This window comes from Cervus elaphus, chromosome X (genome assembly GCF_910594005.1).
Source record: "Cervus elaphus chromosome X, mCerEla1.1, whole genome shotgun sequence".
Taxonomy (NCBI): Eukaryota; Metazoa; Chordata; class Mammalia; order Artiodactyla; family Cervidae; genus Cervus; species Cervus elaphus.
The window spans coordinates 42,708,947-42,732,333 of NC_057848.1; the positions used below are offsets into that span (position 1 = coordinate 42,708,947).

The 23,387-nt window shown below is 49.1% G+C and overlaps 1 protein-coding gene across 5 annotated transcripts in view; it reads right to left on the reverse strand.

Moving 5' to 3' along the window:
- Positions 1–18,625, reverse strand: part of SEPTIN6 (septin 6) — a 74,696-nt gene extending 56,071 nt beyond the window's left edge. For 4 of the 5 annotated variants that reach the window (XM_043897848.1, XM_043897846.1, XM_043897847.1 and 1 more), the window contains exons 1-2: positions 18,297–18,625; positions 2,143–2,257 (exon numbers count right to left, since the gene is read on the reverse strand). In XM_043897848.1, coding sequence (XP_043753783.1) covers positions 2,143–2,257; positions 18,297–18,326 — 145 coding nt within the window. In that variant the 5' untranslated portion in view covers positions 18,327–18,625. Of the gene's footprint in view, positions 1–2,142; positions 2,258–11,805; positions 11,927–18,296 lie in introns of those variants that run through there. The other variant, XM_043897850.1, reaches the window with a different exon arrangement.
- Positions 18,626–23,387: the final 4,762 nt, after the last annotated feature.

Genomic DNA, 23,387 nt, shown 5'->3' on the forward strand with positions numbered 1-23,387 from the left:
CCCACTTTGCCTGGAGCTTGGTTGCCTCTTCCTCTGGGCCCTAGGAGAGCCTGTGGTCCAAATGGCCAATTACCCCACACTTAGGCTCTCCCAAAGCTGTACCAGCCACTCAATTGCACTTGGTTTGAGAGGCTGACATGGGTGGGCCTTCACTTCTCATCCCCTTGACTTCAGCGCAGGTCATCCAGAGCTCTGGGAGGAATGCCAAGAGACTCCATCATGTTTGTGCGTAAGTTTTTCAGTAATCAAATGTTATGTGAAATAAGTTGGCCATCAGCCAAAGATGGGAAAGATCTGGCAGGGCTAATATTGGATGTGATGGCATTTGATCTTGATGTCGATCACCACAGCTGCTGTCTGTTTTGTATCCCTCTCCTAACAGAACTTCATCATAACCATGGGTCGACTTTTGGCATTTGAAGAATTAACAGCCTAGATGTGGACTTTCAGGCCCCTGATAAGTAATCTGTGAAGCATGTATTTTCATCTCATAGGCTTCAGAGCTGGACAGTGGGAGTGAGTCTTGTCACTACTGAGTGAGCCTAGCTGACCACCTGTCCCCTAGATGTAGAAGTGGCTTTGTTTTTTCTACTTGTCCTTGAGGGTGCAGTTATTCTCCTCCATGAAATGATCTGAGGAGTGCCAGGGATGGAGACAAAAAAATAAAAGAGTCCCACAAAAAGGAATGGCCTTAGTTAGAAAACATAACTTTAGACCATTAGAGTAAAATATGCAATTCAGTCGTGGTTCAGACCCTCAACATGAATGAACTCCCCATAAGGGCTATACAAAAATAAGAAAAGGCAATTAGCAAGTGTTTGAGTGTTCCAGTTGGCATGAAAACTGCCATTATTATGGTATTTGTACAGTCATTAAGGTTTGGAGGTACGTCGCTGAAAATATGCAGGTATGCCTTACTGCACCGTATAGTGAAAATTATATGCTGTGATCATGTTTGTAAATCTGGGATTATTTAAGGTCTCAGCCAAGAGTTGGACAGGACTGAGCACAGCACGGCAGCAAGGTCTAAAGAGAGATTCTTAAAGAATGTCAGGGAACTGCTATTCCTCAGATGTGTTTGGTTGGAGTGTGACAGTTTCCAAAACACTTCTTGGTTCTCAAGAGGTGTTGCAGGCAGCAGTTACAGAAGCAGTGGGAGGAACAAAGGGTCAGGCAGACCTGGGTCCTTGTCATGGCTCCGCCACTTATCCTGTGTGGACTCAGGTAAGTCCCTTATCCTCTGGAGTTTCTTTGTCTCCCTCTGTTCCTTGAGGCTACTTGCTGCTGCTAAGTCACTTCAGTCATGTCCGACTCTGTGCGACCCCAAAGACATCAGCCCACCAGGCTCCCCCATCCCTGGGATTCTCCAGGCAAGAACACTGGAGTGGGTTGCCATTTCCTTCTCCAATGCATGAAAGTGAAAAGTGAAAGTGAAGTTGCCCAGTTGTGTCCGTCCCAGAGTCCTAGTAAGGACCCAAATTACTAACACAGGAAAGTGTTTGAGAAGTATAGTGAGTGGTTCCTGCGGAGATAATTCATTCATTCATTTCATGTACATCATTGAACTCTCTTTGTGCTGTGATTAGCACAGTAGAGGTGACTAAGACATGGTTCCCACACTTGAGACTAAAGATCCAGGCACAGATACACTTCAAGGGAATAAAAGAACTTGCCACATAGCTGTGTGGTCCCTGCGCTTAGGCTCAAACTGTACCAAGCACAGCAGGGCTGCAGAGGAAATGGACAGACCCAACCCACTGCCCACAGCTGGGAAGCAGGCATCTTTCCAGCGCCGTTACCTCCCTCCCAATTCTGCCCTGGCTCTTATTCTCTACGTCAGAACAAACCTGACAAGAGCTGGTCAGCTCCCTCACAGAATTTCCACTGGGTGTCACACAGCTCAGTTCCCCCCACCCCCAAGGGATGGCCCCACATTCTGGTCTGGGCAGAGAAAAAAAAAAAAGCATAATTACAGCCAGCTGCTCACAAAACAAGCAGAGGGATAAAAGAAGAAGAGGGGGAGAAATACTCTTGCAGATAGATCAGAACAACACACTAACGAACCTAATTACCTGCCAAGCCACATCCAGCCATTAAGGATCCATATTCTGTAATAGAATTTCCTGCTATGGAAATACTCACCCACGCACAGGATGTTGAAGCAGAAGCCCTGGCTGACTGACTTATTCACCAGCTGGTCGGGCAAGCTGTCAAACCCCACATGTCCAGCCAGGGGGACCGTTCGGCAACCTTCACCCTAATTTGGAAAGGGAGGAAGGGGAGAAAATGAGGACGTGCTTACAGGCAACCTGGGTCTCACTTTCCCATCCCAGTGCCCTCTGTGCTAGGAAGGAACACACACTCGGGGAGTCAGGCTCATCTCCCCTTAGCTAGTTCCTGATCCAAAGCAAAATGACCCATTAGCTTACAAATCATGGATGCTTGGGTTCCGGCATCCTTGAGGCTCCATAATGAATGTCAATACAGTTCGCACGCAGCCAACTATAGAGGGGGTTTGTACGGGGTTGGGGGTGGGGTAAGAGGATGAGAACACTGGGGCCGGAGGTTCCCATTCTTGGGTTAACTCTCCTGTTGGAGACGATATTATGTTATAGGTGATTGGGAGACTCAATACGCTAACACACATGTAATGAGCTTAGGACAAAGCCTGGAATACATATAAGTGTTCAGCAAACATGACAAAGAAACTTCACAAAAGCAATTACTGGGATTTCCCTGGTGGTCCCCCATTAAAGAACCCACCTTCCAATGTAGTCATTGCAGGTTTGCTCCTTGGACGGGGAACTAAGATTCCACATGCCAAGGGGTGACTAAGCACAAGTACCACAATTAGAGAAAGCCCACACTCAGCAACCAAGACCCAGGGCAGCCAAAAAAAAAAAATTAATAAAATTTTTAAAAGCAATTACTCCTCTCTCTAGGGCACTTTGGGGGATCTAACCAAGGTGGCACAACCTCAGGCAGGTCTGAGTGGGAGTCCCACATTCGACCTCCTGACCTCAGACAAATTTACTGAACTTCTCGAAATCTCCGCATCTGTAAAACCAGGCAGTAGCAGTTACTACCTCGTAGGACTGGTGTGAGGACTGGATAGGATAAAGCTCTTCAAGCCCTGAGCACGGGGCCTAGCGTGTGATAAACACTCCAGCGACTGTAGCTGCAGCTCTGACTGCACTGTGACGTCCTCCTCCCCCTCAGACCCTCAAACAATAGGCGATGCCATGGAACACTTGGCGACAGTCCAGCTACACAGCTGCCCTCGGCCTGCCCCAGGTTCCCTGGTCTCCATCGGGGTCAGGTAAGCCATTCGCAGCCCTGGAAAGCAGGGGGCCTTTGCTCTGCCTGCAGGTCCCAAGGGTTCTCATTGTTAGCAGTTCTACAAAACAGGGAGAACTTCACACTGAGGAAGGCTTCCAAGGAGCCAGGGGGCAGGACCGAAGGGGCCTGCTTGTATTCAAGAAGCCGGCTAAGTGCTGGCGGCCCCAAGAGAGGGGTGCAGAGAGGAAAGGGGAAGCAGGAGACAGCTGAGCTAGACAGTAGGGGTGGGCTACACAGGGAGTCAGACTTTCTGTTGGGTGTTCTGTTCCATACCCAGAAAGGTGCCAAGAGCAATCCAAAATGGACACAGAAGGTGCCAGGAGTCCTGTCCCAGCATCACCAGCTGTGCTAACAGGCACCTCTCAGGCTGGACGGGCCCAGCTTTTCGACTCAGAACATCAGGGTAAATTTTTGCACTGAAACAGACAGACTGCTTTGGCGGGGGAGCCCCTCAGCAGCTGGCATTGCACCACTGGTTCCCAGACAGCCCTCCCCCCAGCGTGGGATCCAACTCCCATCAGTGTCACCAGGTCATTGAAGAGACAGGACGAGTGCCCGTGACTGACATCTGGCAAGATGGTTACCCTCAAACATCCCATCCCACACACTCCCAGCAGAGTATTCTCAACAGACAACCATATGCCATCACTCGGTCCTGGCTGGTAGATTCTGGACCCCAGAGGGGTATCTGAAGACAGCTGAGTTTCATGAGTGGCCCGCATCACTTAGGGTTTGTTCTACATCTGCCCCTCTTTGCCTTCCCTCACCCCTTTCTCCTTCTTTTTATCAAAACAATCAAAGAGATATATAAGTTTCCCACTATTCACTCTTGGTCCTCAAGGCTGCAGGGGAGACAGAAACCTAAGAGCCCATCTGCTTTCTTGATGGAGCCTCCTACTTAGCAGATCAGAAATTGGAATGGACTCAAGAGTCGAGGTTTCCTGAGCCCTATTTTATCGCCCCTGGCTGCCTCTTCCTGTCTCCAAATTCGGCACCATGAAACTTCCAACTGCTCCAAGGCCTCTGGTCCAAGTGCCAAAAGGTGAGGAAAGGGAATTTTCAAACTGAAGATAGTGAATGGCAGTGGGGAGGACTCCATATCTTATTCTTAAAGATTTAGTTCATTGCCAAAACCTCACCAAACACCCCTCAAATGGCCACAGTTATCTCCCACCTAGCCCAGTGCTGTGAGTGCCTGAAATAGCTGAAGAAAGCATATGGCCTTTCTTCCCCAGGCAATGGGGTTTGAAAGGGGCATTCTGAGTGTTTTGAGCAGGAAGGACCATGACACAAGTGGTGTTTTCAAAACATCATTCCAGCTGCTGGGCACTTGATCAGTGGGAGGAGAGAGAGGGCAGGGGCAGGAAGACATATTAGGGGGTGACTCCAATAACGCTGAACTGGCAGAATGACAAGCAGGCACTGTGACAATAAATGCTAGCTGAAATGAACTGATCTGACTTGGGACTCAGGAAGGAGGAACAAATTTGAGAGCCATCCTAGAGGAAGAATGAGACTCAGTGAGTGTTGGGGCAGAGACAGTAAAGGAACAATCAAAGCTGTCAGGCTGCAAGGTCCTAGGCTTGGGAGCTTGGATTGATGACACCAAGGGCAGAAAGTGGGAAGCCAGGAAAGGGTGCTTTAGTGGAAAAGTCTAAGATTCTCATTTCAGCTATTACTTTTAAATTACATTTATCAGATTTTTATAAGAGTAATCAATGTTCACTGTAGAAATTTTAAAACATATGGAAAATTATAAAGAAGAAAATAAAAATCACTCATAATATCACTCTCCAGAGATAATCGTCACTAATATTTATGTGTTGCCCTACAGTCTATATACTTCTTTCTCTATCTCTTTTTTATTTTTTTTTTACAAAATGGGATAATTCTGTATATATATTCCTTTTCATCACCTGGCTTGACAGATAATCTGACACTTAATATAGTATGGATGCTCTCTTGATTAATTAAGCATATTCTAAAACAACACATTTTTGGTCATGTAGCATTCCATTGTAAGAATTTACCACGTTTTTTCAACCCATCTTCCACTGCTAGACCTTTAGCCTGTTTCCAAGTTTGCAACCATTTTAAGTAATAATTCATGTTCTTACACGTTTGCATAGTCTCTGATTATTTCCTTAAGCTAAATTCCTAGAATTAAACCCTGCTGGGTCCAAGGGCACACACACTGGAAAGACTTCGGTACACATTGAGAAATCATTCAACAGAGAATATTACAAATGTCTATTTTCAACACCAGTGTGTGAGCGTGTCTGTTTACACATACTTAGACTAGCACTGCGCTTCTGAGGTTTTTTAACCATCATGAATTTTGTCACTGGAAAATGGCATCATGTCACTTAATTTGCATTTTATTAGTGAGAGTGAATTTTTTTTATTGTTCGACTGTGTATGTGATTGTGTCTATGTATATGTGAGTTACCTATCCATGTCTCTGCCGATTTTGTTAAAATGGGTGCTTGCCTTTCTCTTTTGGATTTGTAAAAGCATTTTCTATATTAAAGAAAGTGAGATAGTTTTGATTTTATGGTGACATATCTATCCAGAAGAAGTCCAGTATGTATTTAGCAATATGGAATTGCATGCTCAGGGAGAATTCAGGACTGAGACAAATTTAGGAGTGAGAAGTATGAAACTGGATGTGTTCTTCAAGAGACAGAACAGGGAGAAAAGAACTAAACATTGAATATAAGAAATGCCCACAAAAAAAAGAAAGAAATGCCCACAAGTAAGGAATGGGAAGATGAAGAGAATTCTTCCAAGAGGGAGGGAAATGATCAGGAAAGTAAGAGATGACCCAATAGTTTTCTATCACCAGAGGCCAAGGTTGAAGTCAGGAAGAATTACAAAGAAACAACCATTGGTCTGGATTTGGTGAAGGCCACTGGTAACTTTTAGAATCCTTTTTTACCTGGTGTCCAGTACTAGGAACTAGGGAACATGGGATCTGAACAATGTGTCTTTCTTGCTAACCAAGATTTAAGCAGTAAATTGTACGTCTCAGTCCTTGTAGCTGAGAAAGCTTCAAAAATGAATTTGTAAATGCAGTTCCTGCTTTAGGAAATCCTGTCTGGCGAGCACCATTCACTCCTGCTTTGATGAATCTTAGAAGATGTCAAGGTCACCATTATGAATATCAGCCCCATTGTTCAGAGGTAAATATATAGAGGTGAAAAGGACAGGATTTGGGCTGAGTGGACATTGACCCTATGACAGCCCCCAGAAGTTCCCCCCGCCCCACCCCATTCCTCTCTAAACCTCTGGTAGTTTATCTCTCTCCTATTTCTCCTTAAGGTGGTCTGATTAATTGAGGGCCTGATTGCTTTGATTGCAGTTCATTGAATGTTCCCTGGATTACAAAGTGCACAAGAGGAGATGGAACTGGCAACCTGGCCCAGCACATGTCACTAAACTCTTACCATCTTGAGTATCAGGTGGTGCCACGTCTGAGGCTTTAAACTGAGATGCTAGAAAGGACAGAGCCACCAAAATGCTAAATGGCTCATCTCCCATGACCCTGCAACCTTCCCTGAGAATTTACTCTACAGAAACTCACATGCCTATACAAAGATCCATGTACAGTACAAGGAACTTCATTACAGCATTATTTATAATACTGAAAACCTAGGGGGAAAAAACCTAAATGGCCGACAATGGGAAAATAGTTAACTAAATTATGGTAAGTGCACATTCTGGAATATTCTGCAGCCATTAAGAAGCATGCAGTAGGTCTAGAAATAGAATTACAGATCTAGAAATAAACTTTTGGTTACCAGGGAATAAGGAGGGGCAGAGATAAATGGGGAGATTGGGATTGACATACACACTACTATATATATTAATAAAATAGGTAACTAACGAGGACCTACTGTATAGCACAGGGAACGCCACTCAATACTCTGCCATAACCTATATGAGAAATAAATCTAAAAGAGTAGATATATGTATAACAGAGTCACTTTGCTATACACCTGAAATTAATACAACATTGTAATTCAACTATGGTGGTGGTGGTTTAGTCATTAAGTCTTGTCCGACTCTTGAGACCCCCTGGACCGGAGCCCGCCAGACTCTCCTGTCTGTGGAATTCTCCAGGCAAGAATACTGGAGCAGGTTGCCATTTCTGTCTCCAGGGAATCCTCCCTATCCAGGGATTGAACCCACGTCTCCTGCATTGGCAGGCATCGCCGGTAGATCCTTTACTGCCGAGCCACAAGGGGAGCCCAAAGATCAAGAAATCAACTGTACTCCAGTACATAAAAAAGAATTTACTATAGGTACTGATGGGAATATCTGAGACACAGTAGAAAAATAGAAGCTGTAGAACAATAAGCACAGTGTGAGTTGACACATGCAAAAATCCCTACATGTGTGTATTGACACATACATGTATGTGAGTGCAGAGAAAGGCAACCAAAAAGACACCTCTTAAAAACCCAGAGCTCAAGCTACCTCAGGAGAGGGGACCGGAACTAGAGGCTTACTCAGGGGGTTAGTCAGTGTGCTTCTGCATTATTTGATTCTTTTATAGTATGAATGTATTCACACATTACCTGTGTAATTTAAAAACATCTTTAATACACGAAAAGAGAGTTCTCACTCAGCTTTGCAGCAGGGGTAATTAGGATGCAGAGTCTGAGAGGAGCTGAAAGGAAGGCAAAAATGAAAGCATGCTCCTGAGAATTGGGGGAGCCTCCACTCCCCTCCCCAATTGCGTTTCCTGTTTTCGCCTCATCTGCAGGCACCTGCGGTTTTGAAATACGTTATACCACATTTCATATCACAGGCAGAAACACCGCTCTCTTTCTCTTCCGCCTCCTCCCCTGAGGACACGCCAATTTCGTGTTTTAATTGAATATTTGAAGGTTCATGTTATGAAGAACGAGCGAAGGCGGTTCCAGCTGTGCATCAGTTTCCCCTTGCTGTGATTCTGAAAATAAAGAGTCCCGTAAGCACCCAAATGGGCCACCGCTGTCGCCCTCCCCGCTCCAACCTTTGTGGCATAGGAAAAGGAGGGTCCATCTGTCTCCATTTCAAACCGGGGTGGAAAAAAAACCTGGAGTGGCCAAGTTAGTAGCTGTCATTCTGAAGGATGAGACCAAAACAAAAAGTTTGGAACTCATGGCTGATAACTGGGCTTGCCCTTGACTTTCTTCCTCTGGCCTTGACATGGAGATGCTAGGAAAGGACAGAAACATGGAAATCAGAGTCTCTCTGGCAGCCTCATGTGTCACTTCGTGGTGGGCCTAATTTCTCACACCTTCCCTTTCGCTACATCGATCGCCAGCTCTGAATAGTGACCTCTGAGAGACCCTGAAAATCTTCAGGATGTTCAAACTCAATGAATAGTTCAGTGATGCATGATGGACTATTAAGCGGATGGTAAAAATCATATTCTAAGAATATTTAATAGCATAGGAACATGATCACCAAATACTGTTAGGTGAAAAAAACAAAACCTTGTGTATACAGGATCATCCCAATCATGGGGAAAATAAGTATATATGCATTTTTAAAAGCTTGGAAGAATATATACCAAAATGATGACAATGGTCGTTTTGGGGCTGGAGGGGCTGTAAGAGCTGGTGCTTTCCTCTGTTTTCCAAACTTTCTACAGTAGGCATATTTTAATTTTATAATCAGAATTACAATGTTATTTTTTAAAAAGCATCTATGATGATATTTTCCTAGGCAGGAAAGTAGCCTCAGATAGTTCAGCAAAATCTTTAGTTACAATGAAAAAGTTGCTTTATGTACAGATAATCAGATAATTCAGTTAAGTATTCAGCTTTCAGGCAGTTTTATTGTATATAAAATATTTGTTTTACCAATAATACAATAAAACCTTATTATTTTCCTTATTATAACATAGGTGCATGCATACTAAGTCATTTCAATCGTGTCCAACTCTGCGACTTTATGGACTGTAGCCCCCCAGGTTCCTCTCTCCATGGGGATTCTCCAGGCAAGAATACGGGAGTGGGTCGCCATGGCCTCCTCCAGGGGATTTTCCCGATGGGTTCTTTACCACTAGCGCCATGTGGGAAGCCCCATAATATATATATATATATATATATATAACATTATTATGTAGCATGTTGTTGTTGTTTAGTCGCTAAGTTGTGTGTGACTCTTTACGACCCTATGGACTGTACCCAGCCAAGCTCCTCTGTCCATGGGGTCTTCCAGGCAAGAGCACTGGCGTTGGTTGCCTCTTCCTTCTCCAGGGAATCTTCCCAACCCAAGGATCAAACCCAAGTTTCCTGCATTGGCAGGCGGATTCTTCAGTGCTGAGCCATCAGGAAAGCCCCGTTATGCCTTATTATTATAAAGTATAATGGGGACTTCCCTGGTGGTCCAGTGGTTCAGTATCTGCCTCCCAGTGAATGCAGGGGACATGAGTTCAATCCCTGCTCTGGGAAGATCCCACATGCTGCGGAGCCACTAAGCCAGTGTGCCACAACTACTGAGCCCGAGCATCCTAGAGCCCATGCTCTGCAACAAGAGAAGCCACCGCCATGAGAAATCACCACAACTAGAGAATAACTGCTCACCGCAACTAGAGAAAACCCACAAAGCACAAAGTTGGTGAGGCCAAAAACAACAGCAACACCGAAAAGATTCACGTGAAGCAGGAGTCAAAGTCAAATCGCATAACCTGATGAAGCAATCACGTGGATGCTAGCCCTATTTGCTGCCTCCAGTGTTGTCAAGTGCTTGCATGCTAAGTCGCTTCAGTGGTGTCTGACTCTGTATGACCCTACGGAATGTGGCCTGCCAGGCTCCTCTGTCCATGGGATTCTCCAGGCAAGAATACTGGAGTGGGTTGCCGTGCCCTCCTCCAGGGAATCTTCCCAACCCAGGGATCGAACCTGTGTCTCTTGTTTCTTGCATTGGTAGGTGGGTTCTTTACCACTAGCAAGTGACACAAGAGACACAGGTTCGATCCCTGGGTCGGGAAGATTCCCTGGAGGAGGGCATGGCAACCCACTCCAGTATTCTTGATTGGAGAATCCCATGGACAAAGAAGCCTGGAGGGCTACAGTCCATAGGGTCGCAAAGAGTTGGATACAACTGATAGAGATAATCATGTTAATGACCTGCATTATTAGCCATAAGAAGCACAAAAGTACTGATAAGTTCCCAGAGGTTGAAAACAAAAATGAAAGCAAAAAACTCCAATATGCCTAACACATGAAATGTCAGGATTTCCCTGGCTCTGATTAAACTGGGATGAAGAAACTGACAGTAATAATGATGCCCTAACTGGTAGAGAGAAATGTGGGGGCCTTTTGGATGAGACATAAAGCCTGCAAAAGCCAGCAGCACACCTTGGGGGCCCCAGTGCCTTTCAGTAGGGGAGTAACTTAGGGGATCCTGGGGAGGCACACAGGAAACCATGTCCCCCGTGGAGACAGAAGGCCCAGTTGTGGCAAATCCAACTCTGGGTTTTAATACACCAGATCAATTCCAGAGTGGCTTTTCCTCCTGTAAAAGGATTCACAGCAGGATTCTATTAAATAGCTAGCTCTTCTAGTGCATTTAAAAGGGGATTCAATAGACAAAAATTCAGCTGTCATGTACTTTTATAGGAAGACAACAGCTATATAGACCTACACGGATAGACAGACAATATCTGAAGGGTCGTTGCTTTCCATTCCAGTTCCAGAGACCCTGCTGAGCTAAAAACCACTGGCTTGCTTTCTCTACAACAGTCTTTCCACCCAGCTCAAGGAGTCAAAGCAAGGAAAAGGTGGACTTAAATTCTGCCATCTCATTTGGAAGCAGAAGAAGTCAAGGACCTGAAAGAAATCAGGCCAGAGGACTAGGAAACACAAGAACTGTACGCTGTTAGAGCTGGAAACGCCCTTAAAGATCACTTCATCCAACCGGCTCCTTTTACAAAAGGGGAAACAGAGACTCGGAGGGAGGAAGTGACGTGTCCCCAGTCACACAGCGATTTAGAGGCAGAGACCGGTGAGGGGACCCTGACAAGCAGCCAGCCACTCTCAAATGGAAAGGCTGACTCAAGTGGCACAGAGATTTCTTTCTGCTGCTAGAATTCCAAGACACGGGGCTTGGGGCTGATGCTAGTCAGGAGGAGAAGGATGGCGGAACAGGCTCATCAAGGCCAGTGCCCTTCTTCTGACTCCTCTCTCCCACCTCCAGCTCCCAGTTCCCTCTCTTCTGACTCAGGCCTGAGCCTCAGTTTGGCCTCTAAGAGCCCCAGGGCTACCGAAGCCAACAGGCCAGATTCTAGGTAAAAGATCTCCTCCACCTCAGGCCAGGGGTGACCCCTGCCCAGGGTGGGTCAACTTTCCCACAAAAGCCAGACAGCTTCACTTCCAATCAGGTCATTTAAAGAGTCTCCTAGGTGTTCTGGCCATTGTTATGTCCAATCTGTTAAAAAGAGAAGGAAAAAAAAAAAGGTTTACTCACAGGCCTCTGGATGAATGCCCAACTGTCCTCTGGGGAGCCTGAATTTGCCTCTGCCTCCATCTGGTCTCATTTAAAGGGGATCTGAAAAAACCCAGTTCCTGCCTCAGCGCCAGTGCTCAGAGCTGGGGCCTCTGCTGCAAAAGGAAACCGAACACGACCTCACACCTCATCAGGGCCGTGAAAGCAAGGCTCGGCCCCTGCTACCCCGGCGCTTTCCTAGGGGATCAGAGAAGGCCCTGGCTGGAGAAACCTGAGCCCTGGGTCCTGTCCCTGAGAAGGCCCGCGAATCCTTCCCGCAGTCCCCTTTATGTGAGTGGAAGGAATGACCCGACTCCGAGGCCAGTGGAGAGCATGCTGCGTAATTCAGCAGATGGCTGCCTCTAATGAGAAGACACTGCAGAAGCGGGAACGTTATTTCTCCCCCTCCCAAGCATGTGGCCTCCTTCCTCTGTGCAGGCAGCAGAGAAAACCCACGGTTTCAAATCCCAGCAGCAGAAGCCTCCTCCTGCCAAACCGAGGAGGAAGGGTCTGTGTTTCTAATTCATCCTGCGCCCCCCTCCCCCGCCAGTTGTTACTTAAAATAATCCATCATTACATGGCTGGTGGCTCCAAGATTTTTATTTAAAGCAATATGGGAAAGAAGAAAGAAAGCAAGCCCACACATTGCCATGACTGCGCTATCTGGGTTGGTTTAAGCTGAGAATCTCTTTTTAACATCAGAGCATCTCCCAAGCACCCAAGTATAGTCTTTCTTGACCTCTATGATTAAGTGTGCTGGGGGGAGGGGAAGATGCAGTGAACAGAGGGGTAGAAGGGACATGTCAGGATTTTTATTTCTTGGAATCATGATGACAAGGCCAGGGTGTTTTAAAAACTGAATTTGTGTCATCTGGTAGATGTTTCATTGCTTCATCCACTGACCAACAATAACACTTTGGACTAAGTCGTTTGGTCTCCCTGAACCCATAAAATGAAAAGAACAATAATACTCGTCCAGGAAGCTGTTGGGGAAAATGAAATCATACAGATGGAAGCATTTTGAGATCGTTGAAAGACACATGTTACACTCATCCACGGTATTCTTTTTCTTTCTTTTCTCGCTGGTTCTTTCTTGAATGTGGTTTTAATGTACACGTGACTGAAAAGCGCTCCTCAGTTGTTCATACTAACATGAAACCCCGGCTCTGATAATCCAGAAACCCAGGAAAGCCCAGAAATCAGTCCCATTTAGTTCTGGAATACCTTTTTCCAGGGGACTTAGATTCCTAATTAGTTTTGCTCAGGCTAATGCTACAGGTTCTCTCCCTTACAGCACACAAAGGGAGGGGCCATGCTGGGTAACAAAGCCAGCAATTAATAGAAAATTTACAGCAGAGACTCTACAAAGTAAATGTGCACATGACTGCAGATCAAAATCTCATTATACTATACAGACAAATTGCTTGGTTGTAATGCAGTTTTGTAATAAGAACGCCGCTGACACTCACATTTCCGGGTTTTAGGATATGAAGAGGGCTTATTCTGGCCTCTCATCTGGAAGCTCTGAGAGGGCTGTCGTGTGGGCCTTGCCCACCACTATATTCCCAGCACCTGGCACAGAGCCTGGCAGAGTCGGTGCCCAATAAACACATGCAGAAGGAATGAATGAAAATAAAAGTGTGTGAATTAACAAAGGAAATGTTCCCAGCCTGGGAGCAGACGTGAGATCCCCCATCTTCACACCTATCCTTCTGCTGGTTAAAGCCCTCAGCAAGCCTTTCCTGTCACCCACCCCCACCCCCCAACCCCGGCCAGGGCTGGATCAGGTTCCCTTGTAATGAATTATCCTAGCAGGCAGTAGCTCTCCTCTGCAGCACATCACAGGGATAATCATAGTTAATTGTGTCTGCCTCCACTACTAGATCGTAAACTCCCCGAGGGTAGGGGCCATGTGGCATTTGCAAGGAGGAGGACGGACATTGCCATTGCCCTACAAATTTTAACTCTGCAAAGTCTCAAACACACAGAAAAGTTGGAAAATAGTACCATGATCATCCACAGATCCTCGACTTAGATTCATGAAATTTTACTATTTGGGGCCATGCAAGTCTTCTTCAGTGCTGTATTTGCATATGTTGTATTTGCAGAGATATAGGTGAATGTTACAGTTTTCATCTCCCTGCTTGGGGTAGAATATGACTTTTAGTGGGAGGTGGTGGAGATGGCTGAGGCAAGGCACTGCAATGGGAATCAAGGTTAAGTGTCATTGACCAGAGTGAAGCCACCTGTAGGTGGTACCCTGGCAGCATTGGGCCCGGCAAGCTCTTTCTTTAGGCAGAAAGACCATTATCTGGCTGCCACTGAAGGAAAGTATCATCGTCCACATTGTGGGATTGGTTCAAATCAGAATCAGTAAGCCCTACTTTCTATGGGCCAGCACTTATAGGCTGGACCCTAAAAAGCAACATTGAAAGAAACAACTCAGTGCAAAAGCCAGCAGCTGTGGCCTCTGGGGCCCACGCCATGCCTTCCTAGTTACCTTGGACAAGACATGGAACCTCACAGAGTGTGTGTGTGTGTGTGTGTGTGTGTATACATACACATATCAGTTCAGTTCAGTCACTCAGTTGTGTCCGTCTCTTGTGACGCACTGTGTGTGTGTGTATACATACCAGTTTGGTTCAGTCGCTTAGTCATGTCCGACTCTTTGCGACCCCGTGGACTGCAGCACGCCAGGCTTCCCTGTCCGTCACCAACCCCCAGAGCTTGCTCAGACTCATGTCCATCAAGTTGGTGATGCCATCCAACCATCTCATCCTGTCATCCCTTTCTCCTGCCTTCAGTCTTTCCCAGCATCATGGTCTCTTCCAATGTGTCAGTTCTTCACATCAGGTGGCCAAAGTATTGGAGTTTCAGCTTCAGCATCAGTCCTTCCAATGAATATACAGGACTGATTTCCTTTACAATTGACTGGTTGGATCTCCTTTCAGTCCAAGGGACTCTCAAGAGTCTTCTCCAACACCACAGTTCAAAATCATCAATTCTTCAGCACTCAGCTTTCCTTAGAGTCCAACTTGTACATCCATATATGACTACTGGAAAACCCATAGCTTTGACTAGATGGACTAAAGTCAATAAAGACTTTAAGAAAATGGTCTACATAAAAATAAAAATAAACCCTTAAAATATATATTTGTGTGTGTGTGTATATATATATATATATATATATATATATATATATAGAGAGAGAGAGAGAGAGAGAGAGAGAGAGAGAGTCTAGTGGTTTTCCTGACTTTATTCAGACTTAAATTGAAGAAAGTATGGAAAACCACTAGACCATATATAAACATATATTTTTTAAGGGTTTTTTATGTAAACCATTTTCTTAAAGTCTTTACTGACTTTGTTACAATATTGCTTCTGTGTTTTTCTTTTTTATGTTTTGGTTTTTTGGCCAAGAGGCAGGCAGGATCTTAGCTCCCCAACCAGGGATCAAACCCACATCCCCTGCATCGGAAGATAAAGTGTTACCCACTGGACCACTAGGGAAGTCCCATTAGAGTATATATTAATAGTAGCCCAAGCCACATCACAGGCAGGGGCTGGAGATGGGAACATCCCAAGAATCTTCTGTAGTTCTCTAATTATTTCCCCATGTACACAATTAGTCTTTCCAACTAGACTAGAATACGTGTAAAAGCCAGGAAGTACCTCTATTACGTTTTTTAGTATCCTTGACCAGGGCTAGCCATAGTGCTGGACACTTATTAGTCAATCAAATAAATCCTGTGGACACGCTAAAGAAACAGTTTTGTCACAAAGAATCTTTATGGTGTTCATTCAAATAGGGTGGGGTTGTGTTATGGAAGCAAAAGCTGAGCTTTCAAGTTGCATGTATGCACAAATAAGGGTCCTACCCAGGAACTCTAAGGTCTGTTTTTGTCACTAGTTGATGTTATCTTACAGGCCAGAGTGACCCTCAACTGACTCTGGAGAGGACAGCCCATCCCTCACACACACCAGAGCACCACTTGCATGGCACCGTATCTCAGAGCTCATTAAAAAGAACTCCTAGGCTAGGCACACTTAGGTTAAGACTCTAGTCTTCTTTTCCCAAACCCTGAATATGCCTTTGCTGAAAGAAACAATCAGCAACCAGACGTCCAAGGTCTCCCGAGTTAATTGCATCTTCCCCTGGTGAATTACAACTTCTTACAGACACAAAGGCAAGCAGAGAGACAAATGACACAGAGACAAGAGCTTCACTGACTGGGGGAGGAGGGGGGCCTGGAGAGTGACGTCAGTTTTCCCAGCAACCCATTTATCACGATAACAAGGTCTCAAGGGCTCTGGCTGCACTTTCAGCTTCAGGATCTGGCATACAATTTTGTTCTTCATTGTAGAGTAGGGCAAGGCCACCCAGAGCAAACTGGAACCAAGCAGAGCTATCCAAGTGGCCCTAAACCAACCCCCTCCATTTTTAGAACAAAGGGGATCTCTGGGTAGCCCCAGGTGAAACACAACCTTCTGGAAGATTCCTCTTTGCCACATCTGCCCTGCAACCCTGATTCAGGCTAGGGGGACTGGTGAGAGAGTATGGGCAGGTCAGTGCAAATTCATTAGTGGACAGGAAAAATCATTAGCATCCTTATTGGTCACTAAGGATGGAGCAAGTGTAATCTAGGGGACTAATTCTTCTCCTTAAGGCATGCCATCGCTAAAATAGAGGAGCAGAAAGGCACTGAGGGAGCTCTCAAAACACAAATGCAATACACATTAGAGTGCCAATCTTGGGAAGAAAAGAATTCTCTCAAACGCCATTATCGCAGAGCATGGTCTCCCAAGTACTCCTGGTCCTTCCACACCCTGAATGCCTAAAGAACTCCAGGCTAGGGTCTTGCAGGGCAGTAGGGGAGGATCCAAAGAAATCACCTTGCCCTTCCAAACAGGAACAAGACAGTGGAATAAATTTAGCCGTATCCTGTAGAAAAAAATACTACCAGATTCTGGATTCAGATTTTGAAAACAAATCAATTTCAATTACACCAAATACCTAGAGGCTATATATATATTTTTTGCACTAGAATTGCATTGCATGGACTATTTCCCTAAATAAGTATGACACAAGGTTTAAAAGTCCTGTGAGAGTGTGTTTCAGAGATTTTCATCAAGCAGTACAGATATTTACTGTCATGGGATCTGACCTAGCTCTACTTCAGTCTCCTTCCTCACTTCAGGGTGCTGGTAACTGTGGGCTTCTTAGAAATCCCAGACACTCAGGGAGGAATAGAAAGGCCAGGTTGTTCCCTCAAGTGGAAACATACCCCTCCCTTTGCAACGAAACTTCTGGTCTAAAAAAACAAACATGGAGCCTCAGGTCACTTCAGTATAATTTCTCTGCACATCCCAGGCTGGAAAACTTCAGTTCGTTAAACGAAGATTTTTTTTTTTTTTTTCCAGAGTTGGCTGCCAACAAAGAGAGAGAGACGGCACCGCTTTTGTAAGCGTCACACTTATTTTCCTGAGTCCCATGTCAAGAAGGCAGCGCCACAGGTTTTGGCACACAAGCCCAGTGACACCGAACTCGCACCGGAGACAGATCCTCCCACCTCCAGGGTCCCGCAAAACCCGGGTCAGGTGTCAGAAACACGCCAAAATACGCAGCCAGCCAGCCACCTACAGGCCAGCGGACTGCAGCCCACACAGACGCACAAATGAGACCCAGAGGCACACAGCACAAGCAAACGGGGAGAGAAGCGTCCGGACCCAGGGACACGCACCAGGGACTGAGTACACTCCCAGAAACAGGCGGACGCATCAAGGGTCACAGACCAGCCGGGCACCGCCGTGGTCCGCCCGGGGGCACGAGTGCGCGCGCGCGCACTCAAACGCACAGTGATACACACACACACACACACACACACACACACACACACACACACACACACACACACAGACGCAGTGACATATGTAATGCATATGGAAAAACCCTACCCCAGCCAGTCACCTCCCCGCCCCCTCACCACTCGCCGCCTCCTGCCCCAGGCTCACCCCAGCCCCACGCCCCTCTGGCTGAGGAAGCCCGGGTCCCGGCGCGTGGCGGGGCGCTGGGGCGCGGCCCGAAGGCCCGAGGGAGCGAGGCCAGGGTGCTGGGGACCCGAAGGGCTCGGCGGCCCGTGCGGCCATTCATTCGGCAACGCCCCAGCGGCGGGGCCGCAGCTGCAGCGAGGGCGGCGGCGGCGCCGGCTGCAGCTCTTGGGCAATGCAAGTTCAGCCGCCAGCCTGCAGCCTGGACCAGTCCTCTCGCCTCCCCCACCCGCCCGCCACCACGGTTCTCGGGGACGGAAGGCTGGGGGACTGAGTCGCTGACCCCAGGAGCAGAAGTCCCACCGCGCCCGGTCTCCTGGATGGTGCCCACTGCCCCTCCTTGCGGCGGCGGTGACGGCGGCCAGGTCTCCTCGGCTCTTCCGAGGCCCCCGGCCCCGACGCTGGCACCCAAGCCCCGCACTCACCACCTGGCGAGCTATATCGGTCGCTGCCATCGCTCCTGCGTCCGCCAGGGCTGCCACGGGCGCCGCCGCAACGGGAGCTAGAGCACAGGAAACAGCGGCGCTCCTCCGACAAAGAGAAAGTGTTACACTTCGGGCGCAACCAAGTCCGGCGGGGGGAGGTGCAAGGGAGGGGCCCCTTCGCTGCTGCTCCAACCCCGACCTCTCCTCTGTCGCCCACCCCCTCGGAAGTGGGGTGCGGCGTGGGGGCGGATTTAACGCGCCGCTTCCCTCTCCTGCTTGCAGGGTTCCAGCTCTCCCTGCAACCTCAGTTGTAGGCCTGTGCGAAGGGAGGCGGGGGCTCCCCTCGGTGACCCAGTCCTTTGCCCGCCCCCCCCCCGCCATTGGGCTCCGTGGTACGTCCCGACCTCTGCTGAATTGTCACACCCCCCTGCTCCCGCCTTACATCCCTGAGTCCCCAGACCCCGGAGGCTGGAAGGGAGCCCCCGCCCCTCCCCCCCGTCGCGCACCGCACGGCGGCTGACCCCTGCGGTCTTCCTCTTCCTCCTCCCTGCATCCCCGACCCCCTATTTCTCCCCACCGAAATCTCAGGGTGCCTGGAGGGGAGCGGCCGCTGCTGGAGTCTCGCTGCTCCACCACACCTCCCCCACTCCGGCCCGGGCGGGCTGCTGAGGCCGGTGGGGGACCAGGAGGAGGAGAGCTGTGGCAGGTGCCGCTTCCCAGCGGAGCTTAGAAAGGGGGAGGTTGGGGGGAGCCGCACTGCCGGCCCCGCAACTGAGCTGTGACATGCGGTGTCCGAGGCCAGGGGTCCAGACTCGAAGCGCCCCTTCTGCCCTGGGGTTTCCCCGCCTCGGGTGCTGTGGGCTGTCATGTTCGAGCTCACCACCGTTGCGTCCCGCGCCTCCTCTCCCCACCGAGCCCTAGGCGATCGGCGTGTGAGCGGAGGCTCGGACGACTTACCCCCCCTGTAGAGCCTCGGCCGCCGGCGACTCGCAGAGGAGGGGCCCGTTACTGAAATCCCAGCTCCGTGGAGCGGGATTTCGCAGAGGGACGCGGAGCAGCCTCCAGGGGCTCTGTCCCGCCCCCTGATTTCCCCTTAACCTTGGGTCAGCCCGAGGCTAGGCGGCCGCAGTGAGCAGAGGGCGACCCTCCGAAGGCAGAGGCTCTGCCCGCCTGCTTTCCTTTTCCTCTCGGCCCTCCGTCGCCGCGGGTCCCCTCCCTTGCCCTCAGCACCTCTCCCTCTCTTCGGCCTGACGCCCCGCAACCCTTCTCCTGGCCATGGACCCTGCTAGCTCTCTGGCGTGCCCGAGGCCGGAGCGGGCGGGATCATCCACTCCATTCCTTAAAAGGGCAGGTGCCCTGGTCTCTGAGACGGACTCGGATCCTCGAGTGGAACCCGGGACCGCGGGGGGAGACAGATCCCTGGGGGGGAAGCCCGGCCGGCGACGGGGCCAGGATGAGGCGTGGGAGCTGGCCCAAGGCGGGAGCGCCTGAGGTGGAGAGGCAGGAGGGAGGAAAAACGGGAACCACTGAGAGGGAGAAGGGACCCCGACCCGGAGGCCCGCGCGCGGGGAAAAGGGCAGGCAGAGAAACTGGGGTGGCCGTAGGAGGCGCTCCCATGGCCCTTGATTCCACCTGCCGGGACAGTGCGTGTCACACGGTCTCCGGAAGCTCTTCACGTGCGTGTGAACCTTAAGAACAACGACTCCGCAAAATGCATCCTCAGAGCCTACTTCGGGGCCTGGCATCCACCAAGCGCCCAATTAAGCATTTCCTGAACCGGCGGACAGAGAGTTTGGACTGGGGGCGGGGGGGGGTACAGGAGAAGGAAGAGACACAATCCGGAGGTGGCTCTGTAGGGACATAAGAGCCAAGCTCTGGAGGTGCCCATTGTGCGGGAGACCCTGGAGGGGCCGAAAGAGAAGAGCCTGGCACAGTCAGGGAACAGAACTAGGAAGCTCTGTGGACGGACAGCGCTGGCTGGAAGGGCAGATGGTGGTGGCAGAGAAGCGGGGCGACTATCGTCTCCGAGGCCCGCCAGGGCGCTGGGGCCGACACGTGCGGGACCTGGCTGGTATTTGAGGAACCGCCGTAAGGCTGGGCCGGGACCGGATGGGGGCGGGGAGCAGTGGGGGCGGGCGGCTCGCAGACAGGGTGTCTGGCCGGCAGACAGGTCTGCGCTGCAAAGGCTGAATCGTGGAGAGCGGGGAAGGGCTGGAGGTCATTAACTCTGACCTGGATCTGAGGTTTGGTGGGTGGCGGGAGCCGAGCCGTACATTTGGAAAGCAGAGCTGAGAGAGCTGATACCCGCAGCGTCGGCTAGCAGGCGGAGTGCCCGACGGAGCTGGACTGGCCGACCGCGGGGCTCCCTGGGAACCCTGCCCGCCCCCTTCCAAATCACCCCGCCCCCGCCTAAGCGCTCCTCGCCCACCAAAGCTCGAGGCATTTCCACCCCGCACAGGGGCTACTGAAGCGCCGAACCCTTGGTGCCCCGGCCATATGCCCCGCTCTGCCCTCCTGTCCCTAGGAACCCTCACAACCTCGCGGAGGCCTCCGCCTCCAAAACAATGGCCCTCACAGACTGGAACCAAATGTGTAACTCAAGTCTCCCGCAACCCTTTGGTCTCTCAAGAACCTGCCACCTGCGGCTGCAAGCGCCTCAGGCTTCCGGGTTTCCGCGGGGTGCAGTGGGTGTTGATGTGTGAGTAGGTGTGCATTTGTCTGTCAGTGTGCATCCGCTGTGTCTGTGTGTCAAGGCGTGTGTGTGTACAGGCGTGTATTTACTGTTTGGTTTTTTTTGTATCTGCCACCGTGTGTGTGTGTTTCAGTGAGTGGGTCTGTGTCGATGTGTGTGTCAGTGTGTACTTTTGCTGTGTATTGGTGTGTATGAAAACGTGTGCATGCCAGTGCTGTGTGTGTGTCTGTCAGTCTGTGCAGGTCAATGTGAGGGGCAGTGTGGGTGTGTGTATGTGTAGAGACACTCTAGCTCACTACATTCTGGGCTTTACATTCCTTGCCTGACTCCATGAAAGGGGCCCATAACTGAATGCTATGGATTACCATCCTTATTTCAACGAAGAAGTGGGGCGGAGGGAAGGAAAAACAGAGAAATTTGGAAATTCGCTGGGTTCTACCTCCCAGTCTTTGGTCCTGGGTCACTAGCCCAGACACAGGGTGGACACAAAGGGCTGAGGCAGGAGGGCTCACTAGTGGTCAGTCACTTCCTTGCATGTCTGTCCCTGTTGAGGTCTCATGGACCCTGGGGACCCATGAACCTGTCTTCATGTTCAGTGTATCCTCGCAGGGTCCCTTGGGCCCTGCACAGTTATCTGGCAGGTGCTCAATCAATGTTTGTTGAGTGAATGGATAAACGGAAGCATGTAAATGTGGTGTTTTCAGTGTTTCCACTGTCCTTAAGGAAGCTGGAGCAAGCAGCAACTTCCTCAGGCCAGCAGGTGACTGTCATTAACTTGCTAATGTTGTTTGTGGAACCGGACTCCCCAGGGAGGGGAAATGGCCATCCCTGCTAGATAGGAGGGGGCCCTAATTAAAGCCAAGCTTTAGAAAAGTCACCCTGATGGCTGGGGAAGGGGGTGCTCAGACTGGATGGGGGAAGGGGTCATGGATGGGGGGAGGGAGGGAGAAGAGGGCAGTGAAATGGAACTAACAGCTCAGGAAAGGCCTTTGTCCTGAAACTGGCTTTATGGAAGAAGAAAGGATAGTCACGTTGCTCTAAAGTGGAGACGCCGAGAATCATCTGAAAAATAAGATCAGAAAGTTGGAGGAAGAGGACAAGGTGAAGCGGAGGGGAAATGACCTGAGATTAACCAAATCGGACAGTGCTGATAGAATCAGAAACTCAGTGAAGGGGCAAGTCAAGAGGAAATAAGGATTCCTTCGTGCATCATTACCTCCTGCCTCTGGTTTGACATCAGTTTATTCCAGTAGTTCTCAAAAGGTGATCTTTGTCTAACAGTCTCAGTGTCACCTGGGAAGTTAGAAATGCAAACTCTCAGGCCCCAGCCTGGACAGACCTACAAATCACAACCTCAAGCACTGAGACCCAGTAACCTGTGTTTGAACAAGTCCTCCAAGCGATTCTCATTTATGCTAAAGTTTGAGAACCACTGGTTTATCTGAAATCTAGCCATGGATGGGATACAGGGCTGAGTAAAGTCTGGCAGGATATTGAGGGAAAATTCTGAAGCCTGGGCTGTCATACTAATGGCAGATCCTGGTGGATTACTCCAGTGGGCAGCATGAGAAGACAGTGTCTAGGTTGGAAAAGAAGTTCCATAAAAGATGGAGAGGGAACCCCTGTAGACAGCTGAAGTTCCTAAAGATAAACTTTGCTTCCTTTGAAATGTTACTCTTCATTCCACAAATATGACCTGAGCCTCCATTGCATATCAGCCACTGTGCTCAGTGCCAGAGGACTCAAGAAAAATGGATGACTAGAACCCCTGCTGTGACCTGAGGTAGCCCCCCCGCCGGCCAGTTTTCAGCTCCACAATCAACCAGTAATGGGATAAGTAATCTAATCAGGCACGGGCAAGACCTTGGGGAGGTAGACACCCAGAGAGGTGAGGGAAAGCAACTCAAAGACCCATTTGGGGACTTTCCTGGTGGTCCAGTGGTTAGGGCTCCACACTTCCACTGCAAGAGGTGTGGGTTCACTCCCTGGTCTGCTGGGAGAACTAAGATCACACAAGCCATGCAGCATGGCCAAAAAGAAAAAAAAAAGCCCCATTTGGATTGAATCCTGAAGAAAGAGTAGTAGCTTATCTGGCCATCAAGGGGTGGGGTGAACAGTAGCAGAACACCATGTATAAAATCACAGAAAAAAAAAGGCAAGAACATTTAGGGAATTCCAACTCTTGGCCAGAGGGAATGGTAGAGGAGAGGACAGTGGTAGTAAATGAGGCTGAGAGAAGCTGGGGTCAGAGCTTGAAGGGGCATGCTGGTCATGGCAAAGAGCTCAGCCTCTATGCTCCAGAGTCCGGAGTCTCAGGCTGTGCTCTCTAGGGCCAACACCTGCTCCATTCTGGAGCCAAGTGAGATGGATGCTCACAGTGAAAAAAAATCAATTAATGG